This window comes from Dermacentor andersoni, chromosome 2 (assembly GCF_023375885.2).
Source record: "Dermacentor andersoni chromosome 2, qqDerAnde1_hic_scaffold, whole genome shotgun sequence".
Lineage (NCBI taxonomy): Eukaryota > Metazoa > Arthropoda > Arachnida > Ixodida > Ixodidae > Dermacentor > Dermacentor andersoni.
The window spans coordinates 207,727,859-207,744,663 of NC_092815.1; the positions used below are offsets into that span (position 1 = coordinate 207,727,859).

A 16,805-nucleotide genomic window follows, 5' to 3' on the forward strand; every position below is an offset into this window, starting at 1 on the left:
CTGCTCATTAGCATAATTCGCGCGACTCGTTTCTCCACAAATTATGGCGGAAAATATCTGCCATGGCGACCGAGCGGAAAGTCACGCAACGTCAAATTGACGCTTGCGAAACAGCCTTTCCTGTGACGCTCCTCACGGGATATTCCTTAACCTGACATGGCGGCTATTATGGACCACCACCAAATATTCGCGAAATTGCAGATGCATTGCAGGGGCTTCTGCACGATACTGCTCGCTTCCTTATTAAAGCGCTAAACTCGCAATATGGCTGTCAAGGACCAGAAAAAAATTTTTGCGAGAAAATTTGCAGGTCCACGACAGGTTTCGTCATCTTGATGAAAACGCTAAATTGCATTTTGCTAAACTTCCGTTTCGCGGTGCAAATTGCAAGGCACCTGACCTCTCGACAGCCAATCACAGAGTCAACATGGCGGATAATGGCGGCCGCGGAGCCGCCATGCGTGTCGAGAATAGCGCCCGTGGAGGAAGGAAAAATTTTTCCTTCCTCCATGCGCGTCCACGTGGCTCACTGACAGATGTTCAGACATATCGTCTCGTGCTTCACTGACCAGTGCTTGAAAATGCTTACATATTGATAAGCGCAATTGTTTTATTTTTTTTAGCCGTGAGATCAGAGCAAAGGCTAAATAAGCACATTCTCGCGTGACGGAAACCTGCCTGACTGAGTGCTGATTGTGCCGCGCCGTAGCTGCGGAGCCAGGCGCGTGTAAATGTGAGCCAACTCTATCCCTATATATGTCTCGCGCCGATATCCGTGCTCGCGCCGCGCTTCGACGCGCGCGATCTACACACTCACTCTAAAAAAAAGTTTACAACCTTTGGGGTGTATATTGGCCGCGCAACGGTAATCGTCATCTATCTTGCCCACATTTCCTTTCTTGTAAACGCTGCGCTCGTTACTTTCCTGCCGAGAATGCCCTGTCATGCTGATAACGCGCATGCCGTTCATGACTTGGATGTACTAGGCTCGCAGCGTTAAGGAAAGGAAATGGGGACAAAACAGATGACGATTTTTGTTGTGTGGCAAGATACGACCCAAAGGGTGTAATTTTGTTTAAGACCGTAGGCGCGCCCGCAGCGTGCGTGCTGTTTGGCCTTTACGCGAGCGACGGCTGCAGGAGACGCGACGCGGATTCAGCGCGATCCGATGGATGTTGCGGAGCAGCGCTCGAGCGCCGCCAGTTGAGGGTCACTCACACTAGGCCGGCCCGACACCGATTTCGGTGTCGGGTCGGCCTAGTGGGAGTGAGCCTTCACTGAACGTCCCTCTTATCGGCGGCACTCGGTTTCCGCTCTAGTTCGTCCCATGGCAAGCTATCTGCTGGCAGCTGTCGTGGCCCGACCGCTTTGGCGCCTCTTGCTCAAGCCGAGCGGCTGTCGCACTTTCGAGAGTGAGACGTGTCTTGCAATAAACGGCTTTTCCTCGTGTCAGGCACCGAACAAAAAGGCCTTTCGGAGTCTTTCAAGCACATGTCGGTGTCGATGGTAAATTTCTACTTTACTGAAATAAAATTTACTTTTAAAGCGGACATTATGACTATTTCGCACTGTTATGAAATGTTATATAGGTCCCAGCCTTGTCCTCAAATTTGCGCAATCATTCAGGCACATCATTTGTTGATTTGCGTAGAGTCCCTGCCGTAGAAGCCGCCTAACGTTGTGATGGTGTCTAGAATTCTTGCCTCGAGCTTTTTCAGGGTGCAATGCTCGATGTGTGTGTGTGACAATGTATCAATTATCCTGCAATTTATGGCCTGGGTCTAGGCCGTGCCGGGGGTAGCAGTGAGACCCTGTCTCTCGGCAGCCTCCCCGACTTGCTGTATTGCCCGAAGCTGGTCCTGAAGATCTGAGCTAGTCAGTGCGGCTCTCCACCGCGTCTCTAGTTCATCCGGGGGGACTGCAATTCTCCTCTGAACTATTGCACAATCCCAGAGTATATGCTCTAGGGTGGCTCCTCTATCATCCCATGATTTACATTTGGCATCAGGGTATAATTCCGGAAACATGCGGTTAAGATGTACCAGGTTCGTGTAAGTTCTGGTCTGAAGGCGCCTGCAGTCGACCGCCTAAGACCTGTCCAATTTTGGGCGAGGAGGTGGATAGATACACCTCGACATTCTATAGAATTGAGTAGTCTCACTGAGTGAGAAGAGTATATCCCTATCCTTCCGTTCCATCTCCTCCTCGGTCAGAGCCTCCCCTCCTAATCGGGTGCGGTTAATGAGTCCTCGCGCAACACGATGGGCAGACTCGTTAAAATTGGGCATAGTGGTGGATTCGCACGCTGTATTGACTGGGAACCAGATGATTTTCTTGTCGTGAAATTCCTCAGATATGAATTTGGCTTTACTGTTTAGAAATCTTGCAGCCTCAGCTGATTTCCGTCCTCTGGCGCAATTTCGTATAGCCGATTGAGAGTCGCTAATTATGTATCTATATCTGGGAGAAGCGATAGCCAGAGCGATGGCAACCTCCTCCGCAGCCTCAGATACCCTGGCTTTGATTGAACACGTTTGTATGCTTTTTTGCTTCGTGTTAATTGCTGCTGCTGTAAACGCTTAGTGATTTGAATACTCCGCGGTGTCCACGAACAGAACTTCCTCGTCATTGCCATACTGTTTCAGTAGAGCTTTAGCTCTGCTCGTTCTCCGGCCCTGATTGAATTACGGGTGCATATTTTTGGGTACATTTGGGATTTGTATCTTGCTTCTAATCTCTCTGGCCAACGCAACCTTGGGTTCTTGCTGGTTATGGTAATTAATTCGTAATTTAGCGAGTATACCTCTGTCAGTCCGGGTGCTGGCAAGTCTTTCCAACTGAGCTATCTGCTGAGCTTCAATCAATTCTTCTAAGGTGTTATTCATGCCCAGCTGCATTAATCTCTCAGTACTGGTGCTTTCGGGTAAGCCTACGGCCTGCTTAAAAGCTTTCCTTATACGCGTATTGATTTTGTCATTTTCTGCCTTTACCAGTTAAGGTACGCAGCTACATAAGTGGTGTGGTTTATACCAAAAGAGTGAATGAGCCTAACAATGCTAGCCTCCTTCATTACCTGATACCTGTTCGTGATTCTCCTGATCAACCTAATGACGTTAGTGACTTTGGTAACGAGATTTCTAAGAGTTTCGCCGTTAGTTCCCTTCGACTCAATGTTGAGACCCAGGACGCTAATTTGTTTAACGATGGGCATGGTGCCGCCAATCTTCGTGCGAATCTGTATCTCCTCATACTCTCTCTCCTTGATGTATCCTTTGGGCGGCCTGACCTTGAGGGTAGGTCTGTAAAGGAAAAGCTCTGATTTCTCTAGAGAGCATTCAATCCTCTTGCCTGTAAGGTACTCCTCCACTTTATCTACCGCTTCCTGTAATTTCTTTTCTATCTCTCCATCACTGCCTTGCCAGATCCATATGGTAATATCATTCGTGTATAAGGAGTGATTGATTCCTTCGATGTCCTCGAGCTTTTTCGACAATCCTATCATAATGAGGGTAAAGAGCATGGGCGATATCACGAAGCCCTGAGGTGTACCCGAACTGCCCATGTCCCTCACCTCAGATTTGAGTTCCCCCATGGTGAGGGGAACTCAACTTCCTATTCATTAGGCAGTCTCGAATGTAATTGTATGCCCCTTCTCCTAGGTTTAGGTTTCTGACCCAACTGAGCATGGCCGAATGTGCTGCTATGTCAAATGCTTTTTTAAGGTACAATCCTAATATAGCTCTGGTGGACCTCGCTTTACTGTCTAGCACTTGTTGCTTCATTTGCAGCATAACGTCCTGAGTATAGAGTCCAGCCCGAGATCCCAACATAGTATTTGGATATATTTCGTTTTCTTCCAGGTAATTGTTTGTTCTGATAAGGAATGCATGCTCCATAAGCTTTCCTACGCAAGAGCGGAGAGATATCGGCCGTAGGTTTGCGATATTAATTGGTTTGCCAGGTTTAGGAATAAGTATAACGTGGGCTTCCTTCCATTGTTGTGGTATAGCGCCCTTGGCCCAGTAATCGTTTATGTATTTCGTAATATTCTCTATTGTCTCATCATCCAGGTTTCTTAGCATCTTGATATTAATCCCGTCTGGCCCCGGGGCAGATTTCGTGTTGAGTTTTTGCAGCACAGCTCTAATCTCTTGTGTAGTGAAGTGCTCATCCAAGGTCTCGTTAGGCTTTCCCTGAGACCGCCCATGCTCGACGATTGGGTTGGGGGGGAAGGTATGTAGCGCTTGCCACAGTGTTGAGTTCGTCTTCCTTCCCGTCGTACCCTTGCAGAACCTTTCGCAAATTATGTTTTTGAGCTATCCTGGGATTATCTGGATCTATCAGGTATTTGAGTATACGCCACGTCTGGCCAGCAAAAATTTGTCCATCCATAGCACTGCAGAACTCATACCATTTTTGCTTGCATAACTGTTTGCGATGCTCTTCAATATTTTTGTTTAACTCAGCTATTGACTTACGTAGACTCCTATTGTACTTTCGCTGACGCTATCTATGCAGTAACGACTGTTTCGCCTCCCACATATGTGCGAGACGACTATCAATCTTCTCTACCGGTTGGTCCGGCGTGATAGCGTGAGTAGCTACGCTTACGTCTTTGATAAGGTCTCTAGCCCATTGTTCTATGTTTTCGATTGGCTCTTGCTTCCTATCGTCTCTTATATTGCGAAACTTGTCCCAGTCAATCCGTTTAACAGATCTATTTTTTTCGGAATCTGCGGTGTCTTCGATCTTGATTTCTATAATTATATGATCCATGCCAAGGTCTTCGAAAGCGTTTCTCTATTCGACCTTTGCGACCTTGTTTACGATCGTAAAATTCGGTGTGGTATCTGTGTTGAGCCTGGTCCCTATACGTGCAGGGGAGTCGGGCTCATTTACAAACGTTAACTTTGTATCTTGAATGTCTTCCCATAGCGTTTTCCCCTTCACTCTCGAATAAACATAACCCCAGGCACCGTGCGGGGCATTAGGTCTCCCCCTATGATTAGAGGACTAGTACCTGCCATAACTACAGCCTTTCGAAAGAGGCGCTGCCTCTTTGAAGCGCTGCCTTTTGAGGGTTGGATTACTATATAAGTTTAGAATAGATATACTCGAGGACTTCCTGCATCTGGCGAGGAGCTCTATAAGCACGTGGTCATTATCCGAGATTTGGGTGTCGTGACGAATCACCACCACCTCTTTCCTGACGAGCGTAGTTAATGTTCTATTATTCCCGTTCGGGGGCCCGATAGCTTGATATCCCGGCTGTTTCGCTTATTCGCGAGTTTCCTGAAGAATCATAGCGTCTGGTTTAGTTTTGTTTCTAAGGTATTGTTGCGCGACCGCCTTTCTGGCTTCGTAGCTCCTACAATTCCACTGCCATATGATAAGCTCTTTTTTCTCACTCTTTCCCATCTTACCGTGGAACCGTGGAAGGTGGCGGATGGAAGGACGGCGCGCTTAAAACAATGTTAGAAGGCCTGGAATTTCCAGCTGCTTTTAAATTTTGTAGATTCCCTGCCGCACTGATCCCAGGAGTGCTGTTGGTCGGAGGCGATGGAATTCTTCTCAGGTTAAGTTGTGTTATCCTGCTATAAAGCTGGCCATATTGGCGTCCATTTTGTCTAGCCTGGTCAAGATCATCGAGACTGCCAGCGGAAGATTGCTGGTCGCCTCTGCCTGCTCCTTAGCCGCCTTCTGCAGGTCGGAGACTGCGTGGTTTAAACTCATAGTTGGAGCCGTAGCTGTGTCCCTGGTCGCCTTTCTCTTCGGCGGAGGTGGAGTATTATTCTCCTCCATTCTATTTTCTTGAATTACCTCCAGTCTCCCGAGGCTTGGGGAACGCGTTTGTTTATTTGTCTGATTTTTGTCGCTTTTAAGCTCCTGTATCACCGTGGTTAACTGTGCAATTAATGCTCTCAAGTGCTCATTCTCTGTCCTCATCTCAGCTATTTCGTTAGTATTATTTTACTTATGTGCAGTCCACTCCGATGACCCAGGGAGCAGCCCTTTAAACGCATCTGACCAGCTCACCTTAGGGGTCGTAGCCAGGTGTACTTGTCCCCTGGACTGGGAATTGGATCTCGCCCGAGACCTTGATCGGGATCGGGCCTTAGTCGTTGCTCTGCCTCTGGACTTAGGTCTGCCTCGCTCGGTAGGCCCGTCTGCGAAGCGAAGCTGCTGCTGTTGTTCCTGTTGTTGAAGTGCTTGCTCTTGGCGAAGCCATTGTCGTTGCTTGACTATGTAGGGTTTCTTGAACTTGGCTTCACAGGTTTTGTCGGCCGTAGGGTGGTAATTCCCGCACAGCTGCCATCGGGCTGACATGTGTGATATTGATCCGGGTTGGACTTGCCGCATCCCGCACATAGCTTATCCTCAGGCTTCGGGCACACGCCACTTCTGTGTCCGAGTCTATTACACTATTTGCAAAAGTCCACTTGTTTCCTGTATAACGAGCATCTCGTGAGCACTCCTCCGTAACTCACGTACGTGGGAACCTTGTAACCGTCGAATAAAATGATCACAGTAGTGGTGCTTCCCAGTCGTTTGGCTGCAATTGCCGTTGGATTTCGTGGTGTAATAATGGCTGCCGTAATGTCTCTCGGGAAAACGTCGACAGGCACACCTCGGATGGCTCCTTTAGCTGTAACGTCCGGGGCTGTTTCGTAGGCTCCAACTTCATATTCCTTGTTGAACTTGATTGTTTTGATGCAATAATATTTATCCGCATGGTCCTGATTCGAGTACTGACGACTAGAATATTCTGTAAGTTGTTGGGGCAGATGGTATCCGTCTCCCGTTCATCGTAACGGATCCCTGCCAGGTCGTAGATAGCTTGTCCTAATTGTTGTAGGCTTAGCTGCGATAGCTGAAGCCTTCCTCTTGGTCTGATCACAATCTTATAACCTCCCATAGGTAGCTTAGGCATCTTGCTGGCCCTGTGAACTTGCGAGATGATATTTGCTCCGCTCGCCTTGGGAAGTCAGTTAGGGCTAGAGCTAGGCATGCCACGTATCGCTTCTTCTTTTGCCAGTGTTTTATATCGAACGACTGTCCAGCCCTTATCGCCTTCCATCTCCTGTCGAATCTCGTTGTCGCTTCTCTAAACAACCTCCATTATTGATACAATGTCGCCGCTTAGGTTCAAGAAACCCGAGGCCTGAATAACGGTGGGTATAGGGCTGGCGGTATAGGCTTAGCCAGCCGCCCGCCGCTTGGCATGGGTTTCGGCCGTAAAATCTGCTAGAATGGTCACCTACCTCAGAATCAGTTGTCAACAGATTCCCGGAGAAGAGCTGAGTCGAACGGTGCCAAAATGTGGGTGGTCCTTGATGATTTGCGCTGCAAAATTATGTGAAGAACACGCAGCCGATGTGAAGTGCATCCACTCCGTTCATCTTCCCAATGCTCGATGGAGGCATTTACTTCTTTTTTCGCATATCCTGATAAGAAAAAAAAATCTCTCCGAATCCGTTGACGATGATTGTCTAAGTTCTGCGAGAACATTCGCACGGCACATACAAACAATTACTTTGTTCAGCCCCTATTACCTCGATCATTGTTCACTTCATCTGTTGTATAATGGAAATGAAAAGGTAATGGAGATGAACCTTGCCCGCTTGGAATGGTACCCTATATCACCGTAAAATCTATCCAATTTGCCTGGCTGGTTTCAGACGAGAGAGCTCATCAATCGACAGTGTTGTTGATTTCGCTACGGACAGGTATGTATAGTATCAAACGTCACATAAAATATTATATGAAGCTTTCTTCTTTGATATCAAGGTGTCATGTGATAACGTACCTTCCGAGGCTATTCTCGATGCTCTTGAGATGGCTGGCCTTGGGATCGAGTCTTTCAATGGATTTCTAATTACATATTTATGTGACCGTTCTTTGTGTGTACCGGCGATGGCCAAACCGCACGATACTACACCTACCGAGGCGTTCGTCAAGACGGAGTACTAAGCCCCACCCTACTCAATCTCACACTCATTCGCCTCGTTTAACATCTGATAGCAGAGATGAAGATATCAACGTACGCTGATTACATATGCGTATGGGCTTCCGGTGTGACACGTCCTCAGATACGTGCAAGGCTTCAAAAAGTGGCTACTCTGACAGCGGTGTGCCTCCGCAACCATGGTATCGAAATCTCGCCAGACAAATGTGCGCTGGTGGCATTCACTCGCAAACCAATGGCAGCTTACGCCGTCTTTAGAAACGGTCTGATCATTTGTTATGAGAAGATTCACAGATTTATGGGCATAATCATTGATAGAGATCTCTCATGGAGCCGGCACTTGACCTACTTGAAACAGCGCCTCACAGCAATTTCCGAGCTTCTCAAGTTTCTGGGCACAAATACCTGGGGAATGTCGGTGCATGTAATGTTGGAATCGCACAGGGCACTTTGTCTGGGCTCTTGAGATTGCAGTTTGTCCGCGCTCACCAACTCTTGCAGGACAGGACAAGCTCGGGCTCTCCGAGTTTGTCTTGGTTTGCCAAAATGCGCGTCAGCAGCAGCGGCTGTTGCAATCGCCTGGGACCACGTGTCCGGGACCAGCCAATACAAACACACATTGCGGTGGAGGCGCTGAGAGTGCACGTCAGGCACGTTGCCCGCGCTCGTTCCCGCCATCTTGCAACAATACCGTCTGAGAGGCCGCAGAAGTCATTTCGGATTATTAACCCAGCCTTCCACCAGGCTTCACCCCCGTATCTAAGCCCCCGCTCTACCTGCAGTGCACCTCACCGTACCAGGTATCAGAAAGAAAATCTGAACTGTCATTTCCTTCTTCAAAATAGCGATATCTATTCCTTTTGCACGAGAGGTATGCCGACCACATGCGTATTTATACTGAACCATCAGCAACTGTCCAGTATTCGTCTGGAGCCGTGGTCTTCCCCTGCGGGAGCCACCACCATCAGTTTCAAGAAGTTCCACCCAACGACATCGATCGCTGCGGGACTTGCAGCTACCCGCCGCGGTGGCTTACAGGCAGTGTTGCGCTGTTAAGAACGAGGTCGCGGGATCAAATTCCGGCCGCGGCGGCCGCATTTCTATGGGGGCGAAATGCAAAAACGCCCGTGTCCCGTGCATTGGGGCACGTTAAAGATTCCCTGGTGGTCAAAACTAATCCGGAGTACCCCACTACGGCGTGCCTCTTAAGGAAATCGTCGGTTTTGCACGTAAAGCCTCTGAATTCAACTTGCTGCTCTTCGCGCTGCACTTCGTCAGTGAAGGACAACCTCGAAAATAGTGGTCATTCAGCGACTTGAAGGCAGCACACCAGTTTTTGCTATCATCTGTGCGGCGCGGACCACACGAACAACTGGATTTCGAGATTTGAGAACTGATCCGTACCTTTGCTAAGAAACGGCACCACAGGACATATCAGTGGATTCCAAGTCACTGCAGCGTAATTGGTAACGAACACGCCGTATATCAGACATGATCTTCACATGGCAGATTGCAAGATTGAATATATTATGGTGGAAGTAATCTTAGGTCGGCAAAGGTCATGTCAGAGGAGCGTTTACCTGCTTAACCTGTACAGTAGCCCCCGAGACACGAAGCAGAGTTTCAAATCTCTCTTGACCAAGGCAACCAATCTGGCTAAGGATGCACCGTTGCTTATTGGAGGGGACTTCAATGCACCATATCATGTGTGGAAGTATGTTTATAGCACTACTAAGGGGGAGAGACTATGGCAGCAGGCACTAGACTTGAATTTAACTCTGATTACAGACCCCTCATATCCCACCAGATGTGGCACGTCGACATGTAGAGATTCGACACCTGATCTTACTTTTGTTCGGGGGGTGGTGGATTCGTCCTGGTCCAATTCTAATATAGATTTTGGTAGCGATCATTACATACTTATGATTACTTTGGTAGTGGCTAATAAAAAGGAGCGCACATTCAGGATGGTTGACTGGGATGCATTTAGGAAACGAAGAGTGCAGAGAATCGAAGATGAGGGAAATGAGTTGACCTTGGAACAGTGGACTAGTCAGCTTAAAAGTGACGTTGAGGCGTCCACTAAAGAGGTTCAGACCGATATTGACACGGAACACATGGATAGTCGCCTGGCACATTTATTGGAAGCAAAGCAGTCGATGTTAGCGAGATGGAAGGGTCAGAGATTGAATAGAAGGCTTAGAAAGCGTATAGCAGTGGTTAATCAGGAAATTGAAGACCATTGTCGGGTACTGTGCAAGCAGCAATGGGATGAAGTGTGCAATTCTATTGATGGTCGCATTAAGAGGGGAGGCGCCTGGAGTTTGCTCAGACATTTACTAGATGAGACAAACACTAAGTCTAATCAGAGGACTGTGATAGGTAAGCTGGTCCATCAGGCGTGTCGGGACTCCACGGAGCAGGAGTTGCTGAAGGATTTGGCTGAGAGATACCTTCCGTTGGAGACCTGGCACGATACACCTGACGTGATTTGGGAATATAGTGGAGACGAAAATGCAGCTATGGACGCGGAATTTACTGAAAGTGATATAAGGATGGCGCTGCAGAATCTTAATGGTCGATCGGCATCAGGGCCGGATGGCATTACGAATAAAATGCTACAGAATTTAGACGATGGGTCAATTGAGTTCCTTACGCGGCAGATCAATTGCCTATGGAAGGAAGGCTCTTTCCCGGAAGAGTGGAAACTTGCAACTACTGTTCTGATACCCAAACCGGGGAAGGCCATAGCGCTTGAAAATCTCAGACCCATTTCCCTGACGTCGTGTTTGGGGAAAGTCGCTGAGCATGCCATTTTAAATAGGCTAACGCGTTATGTAGAGGGCAATGGGGTCTTACCGCACTCGATGATAGGATTTCGGCCCGGCCTCTCGACTCAGGATGCTATGATCAGGATTAAGCATCAGATCCTTGACCGGCGGACAAGGGATACTAAGGCACTAATTGGACTTGATGTGGAAAAAGCTTTCGATAAAATCCGTCATTCTTTCATTCTACGGGTGCTATCGGACTTGAATTTGGGGCAGCGGCTTTTCCATTTTGTCAAGGCTTTCCTTTCGGATAGAAGGACATGTCTCAGGTTTGGGGAGATAAAGTCGGAACTCTTTAAATTGGGTTGCTGTGGTACTCCACAGGGATCCGTACTCTCGCCTATGTTATTCAATCTGGCGATGTCGAAGTTGGCTAATAGACTGGACACTGTCCAGGATATTGGCTATTCTGTCTACGCGGATGACATTACTATATGGAGTGTCGGTGGTAGTGATGGAGAGCTTGAGGCTAGGCTGCAGCAGGTGGTAACGCTTACGGAGGAGTATCTGGGTCTCATGGGGCTCAAGTGCTCCACTAAAAAGTCGGAGTTGTTGATCTTCAAATCTAAGAAGCTAGGTCGAAGGCCGAGGGGTTGGGTACCGGAAGTTGAGCCTTGCATTAGAATTCATACTAGGGAAGGGTCGGTGATACCCAAAGTTGAAGCAATCAGGGTCCTGGGTTTTGTACTTGAAGCAAACGGATTGAATATTAGAACTATTCAGAGTATTACCAAGAAGACGGAGGAGGCCATAAGACTTATAAGAAGGATCTCTAATAGGCATAGGGGTTTAGGAGAAGAAGGTGCAATGCGCTTAGTTCACGCATTTATTATGTGTCATTTCTCGTATGTGGCAGCTATGCTAAATTGGAATAGGGGGGAGAAAAATAAATTGGAAGCATTAATCAGAAAAGCCATCAAGGCTGCGCTTGGTCTGCCTATGACTGCGTCAAACGATATGTTGTTACAACTGGGTTTGCATAACACCTTAGATGAAATTGCTGAGGCTCAACGTACCGCGCAGAGGGAGCGGTTGCTAGGTACACCAGCGGGTAGGTATATTTTAGAGTCAATTGAAGAAGCCGTGGCTGTGTCGTACGATAGGGCGCCCCTACACGAGTTCAACGTGAACCTTAGGGCAAATATCATGGTTCGTCCGTTTCCGCGGAATGTGCACCCCGTGCACAATGTAGGGAGGCGGGTCGCGAGAGCTAGGGCTTTGTTGCGAGAGGCAAAGGATCAGGAAGAACAGTCTGCGTTTGTTGACGCCGCATGGATTAATGGTAAAAATGCTTATTCGGTGGTGGTGGTAGATGGCAAAGGGAGCGTTAGAAATGCTGCTTCCATTTATACCAAAGATCCGGGGGTTGCTGAACAGGTGGCTATTGCTCTAGCACTAATTGATTCAAGAAGAGTTTTGGTGTTTAGCGACTCGCGATCTGCGATCACAGCCTTCTCGAGAGGACTTGTTGCGAAACCGGCTAACAGACTGCTACAGGGTAGGGATATCACTTCGCATACAGTTACTTGGTTCCCAGCGCACATGGGGACAGTGGAGGGAGCCCCGCGTAACCTCAACGAGGTGGCGCACAGGGAGGCACGAGGATTAGTGTGCCGTGTACTCCCTCAAGGGGCTGGATCTCCCGCTCCTGAGTACAGGGACCAACTGTTAACCTACAACGACATCACCAAGCACTATTACTTAGGGCGCAGGGCATTCCCGCTGCCACATCCTAAATTAAATAGGCCGCAGGCGGTTACATTAAGGCTTCTGCAGACACGAACGTACCCTAACCCGGTCATCATGAATAAAATTAATCCGGTCTGCGGGGTTTCAGTCTATTGTAGTAAGTGTGGGGGTTTGCTCGATTTACAACACATGCTGTGGCGCTGCTTGGCGTTGGCCGGTGATGGCTCTCGCGGTGAACAGTGGTGGCAGCGCATGCTGCACAGTGAAGTGCTGGCGGACCAACTCAGGGCTGTCCAGAGGGCCCGTGTGATGGCAGAGGGGCTCGGCCTCTCTGTACCGACGTGGGAGCGGCCTGCATCAGTCCCAGACTGATCCCTCAGGACCAAAATAAAGTTTTTCATACCATACCATACGCCGATAACACTGCTCGGTCGGCTCTTCAAGGCAGCAAAGCTGAGTCTTTACCGTTATCAAGGACAGATGCCAATAGAAAACTTCGAATACTCGCCCGGGATATCAGGTTCTCCATGTGGAACACCCGACGACGCTTTCAAGACAACCGGCTGCATCACCTGGACTCTTCCCTCCGGCTTCGTATCCCAGCTGGACTATGCTGACGGGACATCACCCTGCTTTGTCGAACATGGCTAAGAGTGGCTTTTACGAAGTCTTTTGCTACTTTCTGAATTAGATGGGCCGACGATGCCTCGTGTGACGACTGTGGTAGCGAGGAAACTTTTCAACACGTTCTCGATCTGTGACTGTCCTCACTGCAATTTACAAAGACGATCATTCACACTCGTGATCACGCGCTTCGATCAAAGTCCTTTAGCAGAGGTAATCATTTTAGAATGCTGACATCACAAGCCATCGCAGTCGAGGGCGACGAGGACACTGTTACGAGTTTTTAAGAACAACGTTACTTGTCGTTGAGTGTGTCGCAGGGTAACGTCGCTGAGTTTAGTGTTGCGGCGAAATGTTGCTGAGTTTGTTTGTTGCTGTGTTGAACATGAGTCCTGATTGAAGTCTCCTACGACGAGCGTGGAAGTGTCGCAGCGTTGAGCCGAAGGCAGATTCCTGTGCACGAACGCTGCCGCGTCCGTTTGAGGCAGATTTGGCACACGACCGCGAGTCCCGTTTCGACGAACTGTATAGCGCACATCTCTCTGCCTGCACCAGCTTTACTATTAGTACCGTGGTCTGCACTGAAGCAGTCTCTGAGATGGATGGGTCGTATTTGAAGCCGTTGAAGACCCATGGCTTGGAGTATATGCCGGCGTGAGCGGCGCACACGGACGAGTATGCCGCGATCTGTCTCTTGTCATACGGCCTCATCTATGTCTCAGTGAGGCAAAGTATGTCGCCTCTTTTGACGTTAACGTCGTGCGCCTCGTAGTCCATGTGTTTCGTTAGAGAACGCACGTTAAGGCCTGCGACAAGGCATGCTTCCCTAAGCGCCATGCGCTTGCAATTCGCCGTGCGCCATGTAGTGAATCGCCCACTAGACAGAGCCCAACCAAGTTCACAGCCTCGAAGATATTGTAGAGCAACACGAAAAGCTCCAGATGCAGCTCTCTGTTGATCGATACGTGCTACATAGAAGTGCGTTTTTTTTTCGAGCGTGAGAGTAGCCCACAAATACACTCAAAAATTGTCGAGCGACTGGCCGTTCGAGGGCTTCTTTTACAATCGGTAAAACTCTTTTATGTAGCACGTATCGAGCAACAGAAAGCTGTATCGCGAGTTTTTCATGTTGCTCTACCATTTTCACATTGGACACTTTTCATATATATATAATACTTGAGAAGTTGATTAATTCTGTCCAGTTACGTGGCATTTGCATATTTTTAATGTTTCGCTCGTGTTACGCGGGACATCTTGTATACTACTACGTGCATGCTTTGCGGCAGCGCTGGTGCAGTTAAACTCGTCGTGATGTCGATCCACTGATCTGCGAGCGCTACTGCGAGGAATGTAGATACAAGTATTGGTCACCGGCTAACTAACAAAACTAAATTCAGTCTGCTTCGGCGAACTGGTTTGTTGATGCAGGTTCGTGCTGCGAAGAACCGCGCTGCCAATCCAGCTGTCATCTGAAAACGCTACGAGACTTCTTCGACGACTTGCAAGACTCTGCGAACACCAAGGATGTCAGCGACCTCGTGAATTTCGCCCGGCATTTTTGCAAGTAAGGCTAACACAAAGTACGTTTGGATGCATTCGTTATTTCTCGATTTGTTTCTTTTTAAGTGAAGACGATTGTGTGATGTTAAATAATTTCCATCAGACAATCATGTGTGTAAGAAAAAAGCGTGCCATGCAATAACTAATTCCGCCCACGGCTGTTAGAACTCTTACTAGACAGGAGAGGTGCTGGGACAGGTCTCATGGTTTAGTCAAAGGAAGAGTCAGATCGTAAAAGAAGAAAAAAAAACGTAGATGCAGAAAAGAGTTCTTTATCCTCCTGCAGCTGGCACCGCCGCTCATCTCAGCACTTTTTTTGTCCAAACAGTGAGAGGGAGAAATAATATTCTTGCTGAAGTGGTCTACCCCTCCAGTCATCCATCTTTCAAGGCATTCATTGAAAATATTACTTACTAGATATGCCCGCCCCTAACGTAAAAGTCCAAATGGGGTACTTGAGGTATAAATAAATAAATAAATAAATAAATAAATAAATAAATAAATAAATAAATAAATAAATAAATAACCCAGGCAGACTTTAAAAAATCCTGAGCCATTACACTATATGAAGCTGGATGACCAGCGAAGCTGTGTAGCCCACGACAGAGTGGTAACGCAGGATTTTGAACACAGGTACAAATACATTTATTGTCTTGAACGGTGGTCATCGTGAAGAAAGGTACGCACACACACTTAGTTTTGTACATTGACGTCCATTCGTGTCATACCTTCGTTATGCATATTCGTTATATACATTCGTGTTTTCATGTCGCGATATGTTGAGGCAAGGAATTTGAGACCGAAATCAGCGCGAAGACTGGCAGTGGCCCAGTGCCGTCAGCGCCTTGGCTGGCGGCACTGGGCTGGCATAAGGCTGGCATGATGAGCGGCAACGGAGCCAGTCATGGAAGCAGACAACGGCGCAAGCCATTGCGGATCATAAAGTTTTTGCTCGCAAAGATGAAAAATTCACGAAACCATAGCCATACACACTTTCGCTGTAAAATATAGAGGTTATGAATCAGGCGGTGGTATACCCAGGCGAAATGAAACTATATCCTAGAAATAGGGATTTGTACAGTCACTTTCTTTTCAAAGCTACGACCGCTTTGTAATTTAACATACAGTATGACCTTATACAAGGTATCTTTTTTTTAATTCGAAGCATTTCTTGGCAAATATTTGCCACTTTGAGAGTATTTTTTTATCTATATAGCCGCCTACGTGTTGGTGCTCTCATGGTCGTTTCGTTACCTTGGTATGTACCGAAATTGGCATAGTATGACAAGAATTTAAGACGAACATTAATGATAGGTCATGCCATGAATATCATCACATGTGTGTCATGTAGGCCATGCAACAGCCGCCTACGTTTTGGTGCCCTCGTGGTCGTTTCGTTAGCTTGGTATGTATAAAAATTGGCATAGTATGACAAGAGATATAACCAACCCTTATACATAGCTTTCATTGATTACGAGAAAGCGTTTGATTCAGTCGAAACCTCAGCAGTCATGGAGGCATTACGGAATCAGGGTGTAGACGAGCCGTATGTAAAAATACTGAAAGATATCTATAGCGGCTCCACAGCCACCGTAGTCCTGCATAAAGAAAGCAACAAAATCCCAATAAAGAAAGGTGTCAGGCAGGGAGATACGATCTCTCCGATGCTATTCACAGCGTGTTTACAGGGGGTATTCAGAGACCTGGATTGGGAAGAATTGGGGATAAAGGTTAATGGAGAATACCTTAGTAACTTGCGATTCACTGATGATATTGCCTTGCTTAGTAACTCAAGGGACCAATTGCAATGCATGCTCACTGACCTGGAGAGGCAAAGCAGAAGGGTGGGTCTAAAAATGAATCTGCAGAAAACTAGAGTAATGTTTGACAGTCTCGGAAGAGAACAGCAGTTTACGATAGGTAGCGAGGCAATGGAAGTGGTAAGGGAATACATCAACTTAGGGCAGGTAGTGACCGCGGATCCGGATCATATGACTGAAATAATCAGAAGAATAAGAATAGGCTGGGGTGCGTTTGGCAGGCATTCTCAGATCATGAACAGCAGGTTGCCATTATCCCTCAAGAGAAAAGTGCATAACAGCTGTGTCTTACCAGTACTCACGTACGGGGCAGAA

At 47.7% G+C, this 16,805-nt stretch overlaps 1 protein-coding gene across 1 annotated transcript in view; it reads left to right on the forward strand.

The window, feature by feature from the left end:
* Positions 1 to 16,805, forward strand: part of LOC126540187 (uncharacterized) — a 91,058-nt gene that overhangs the window by 19,800 nt on the left and 54,453 nt on the right. Inside the window, exon 2 of the mRNA XM_050186974.3 lies at positions 14,539 to 14,674. Coding sequence (XP_050042931.1) covers positions 14,539 to 14,674 — 136 coding nt within the window. The remainder of the gene's footprint in view (positions 1 to 14,538; positions 14,675 to 16,805) is intronic.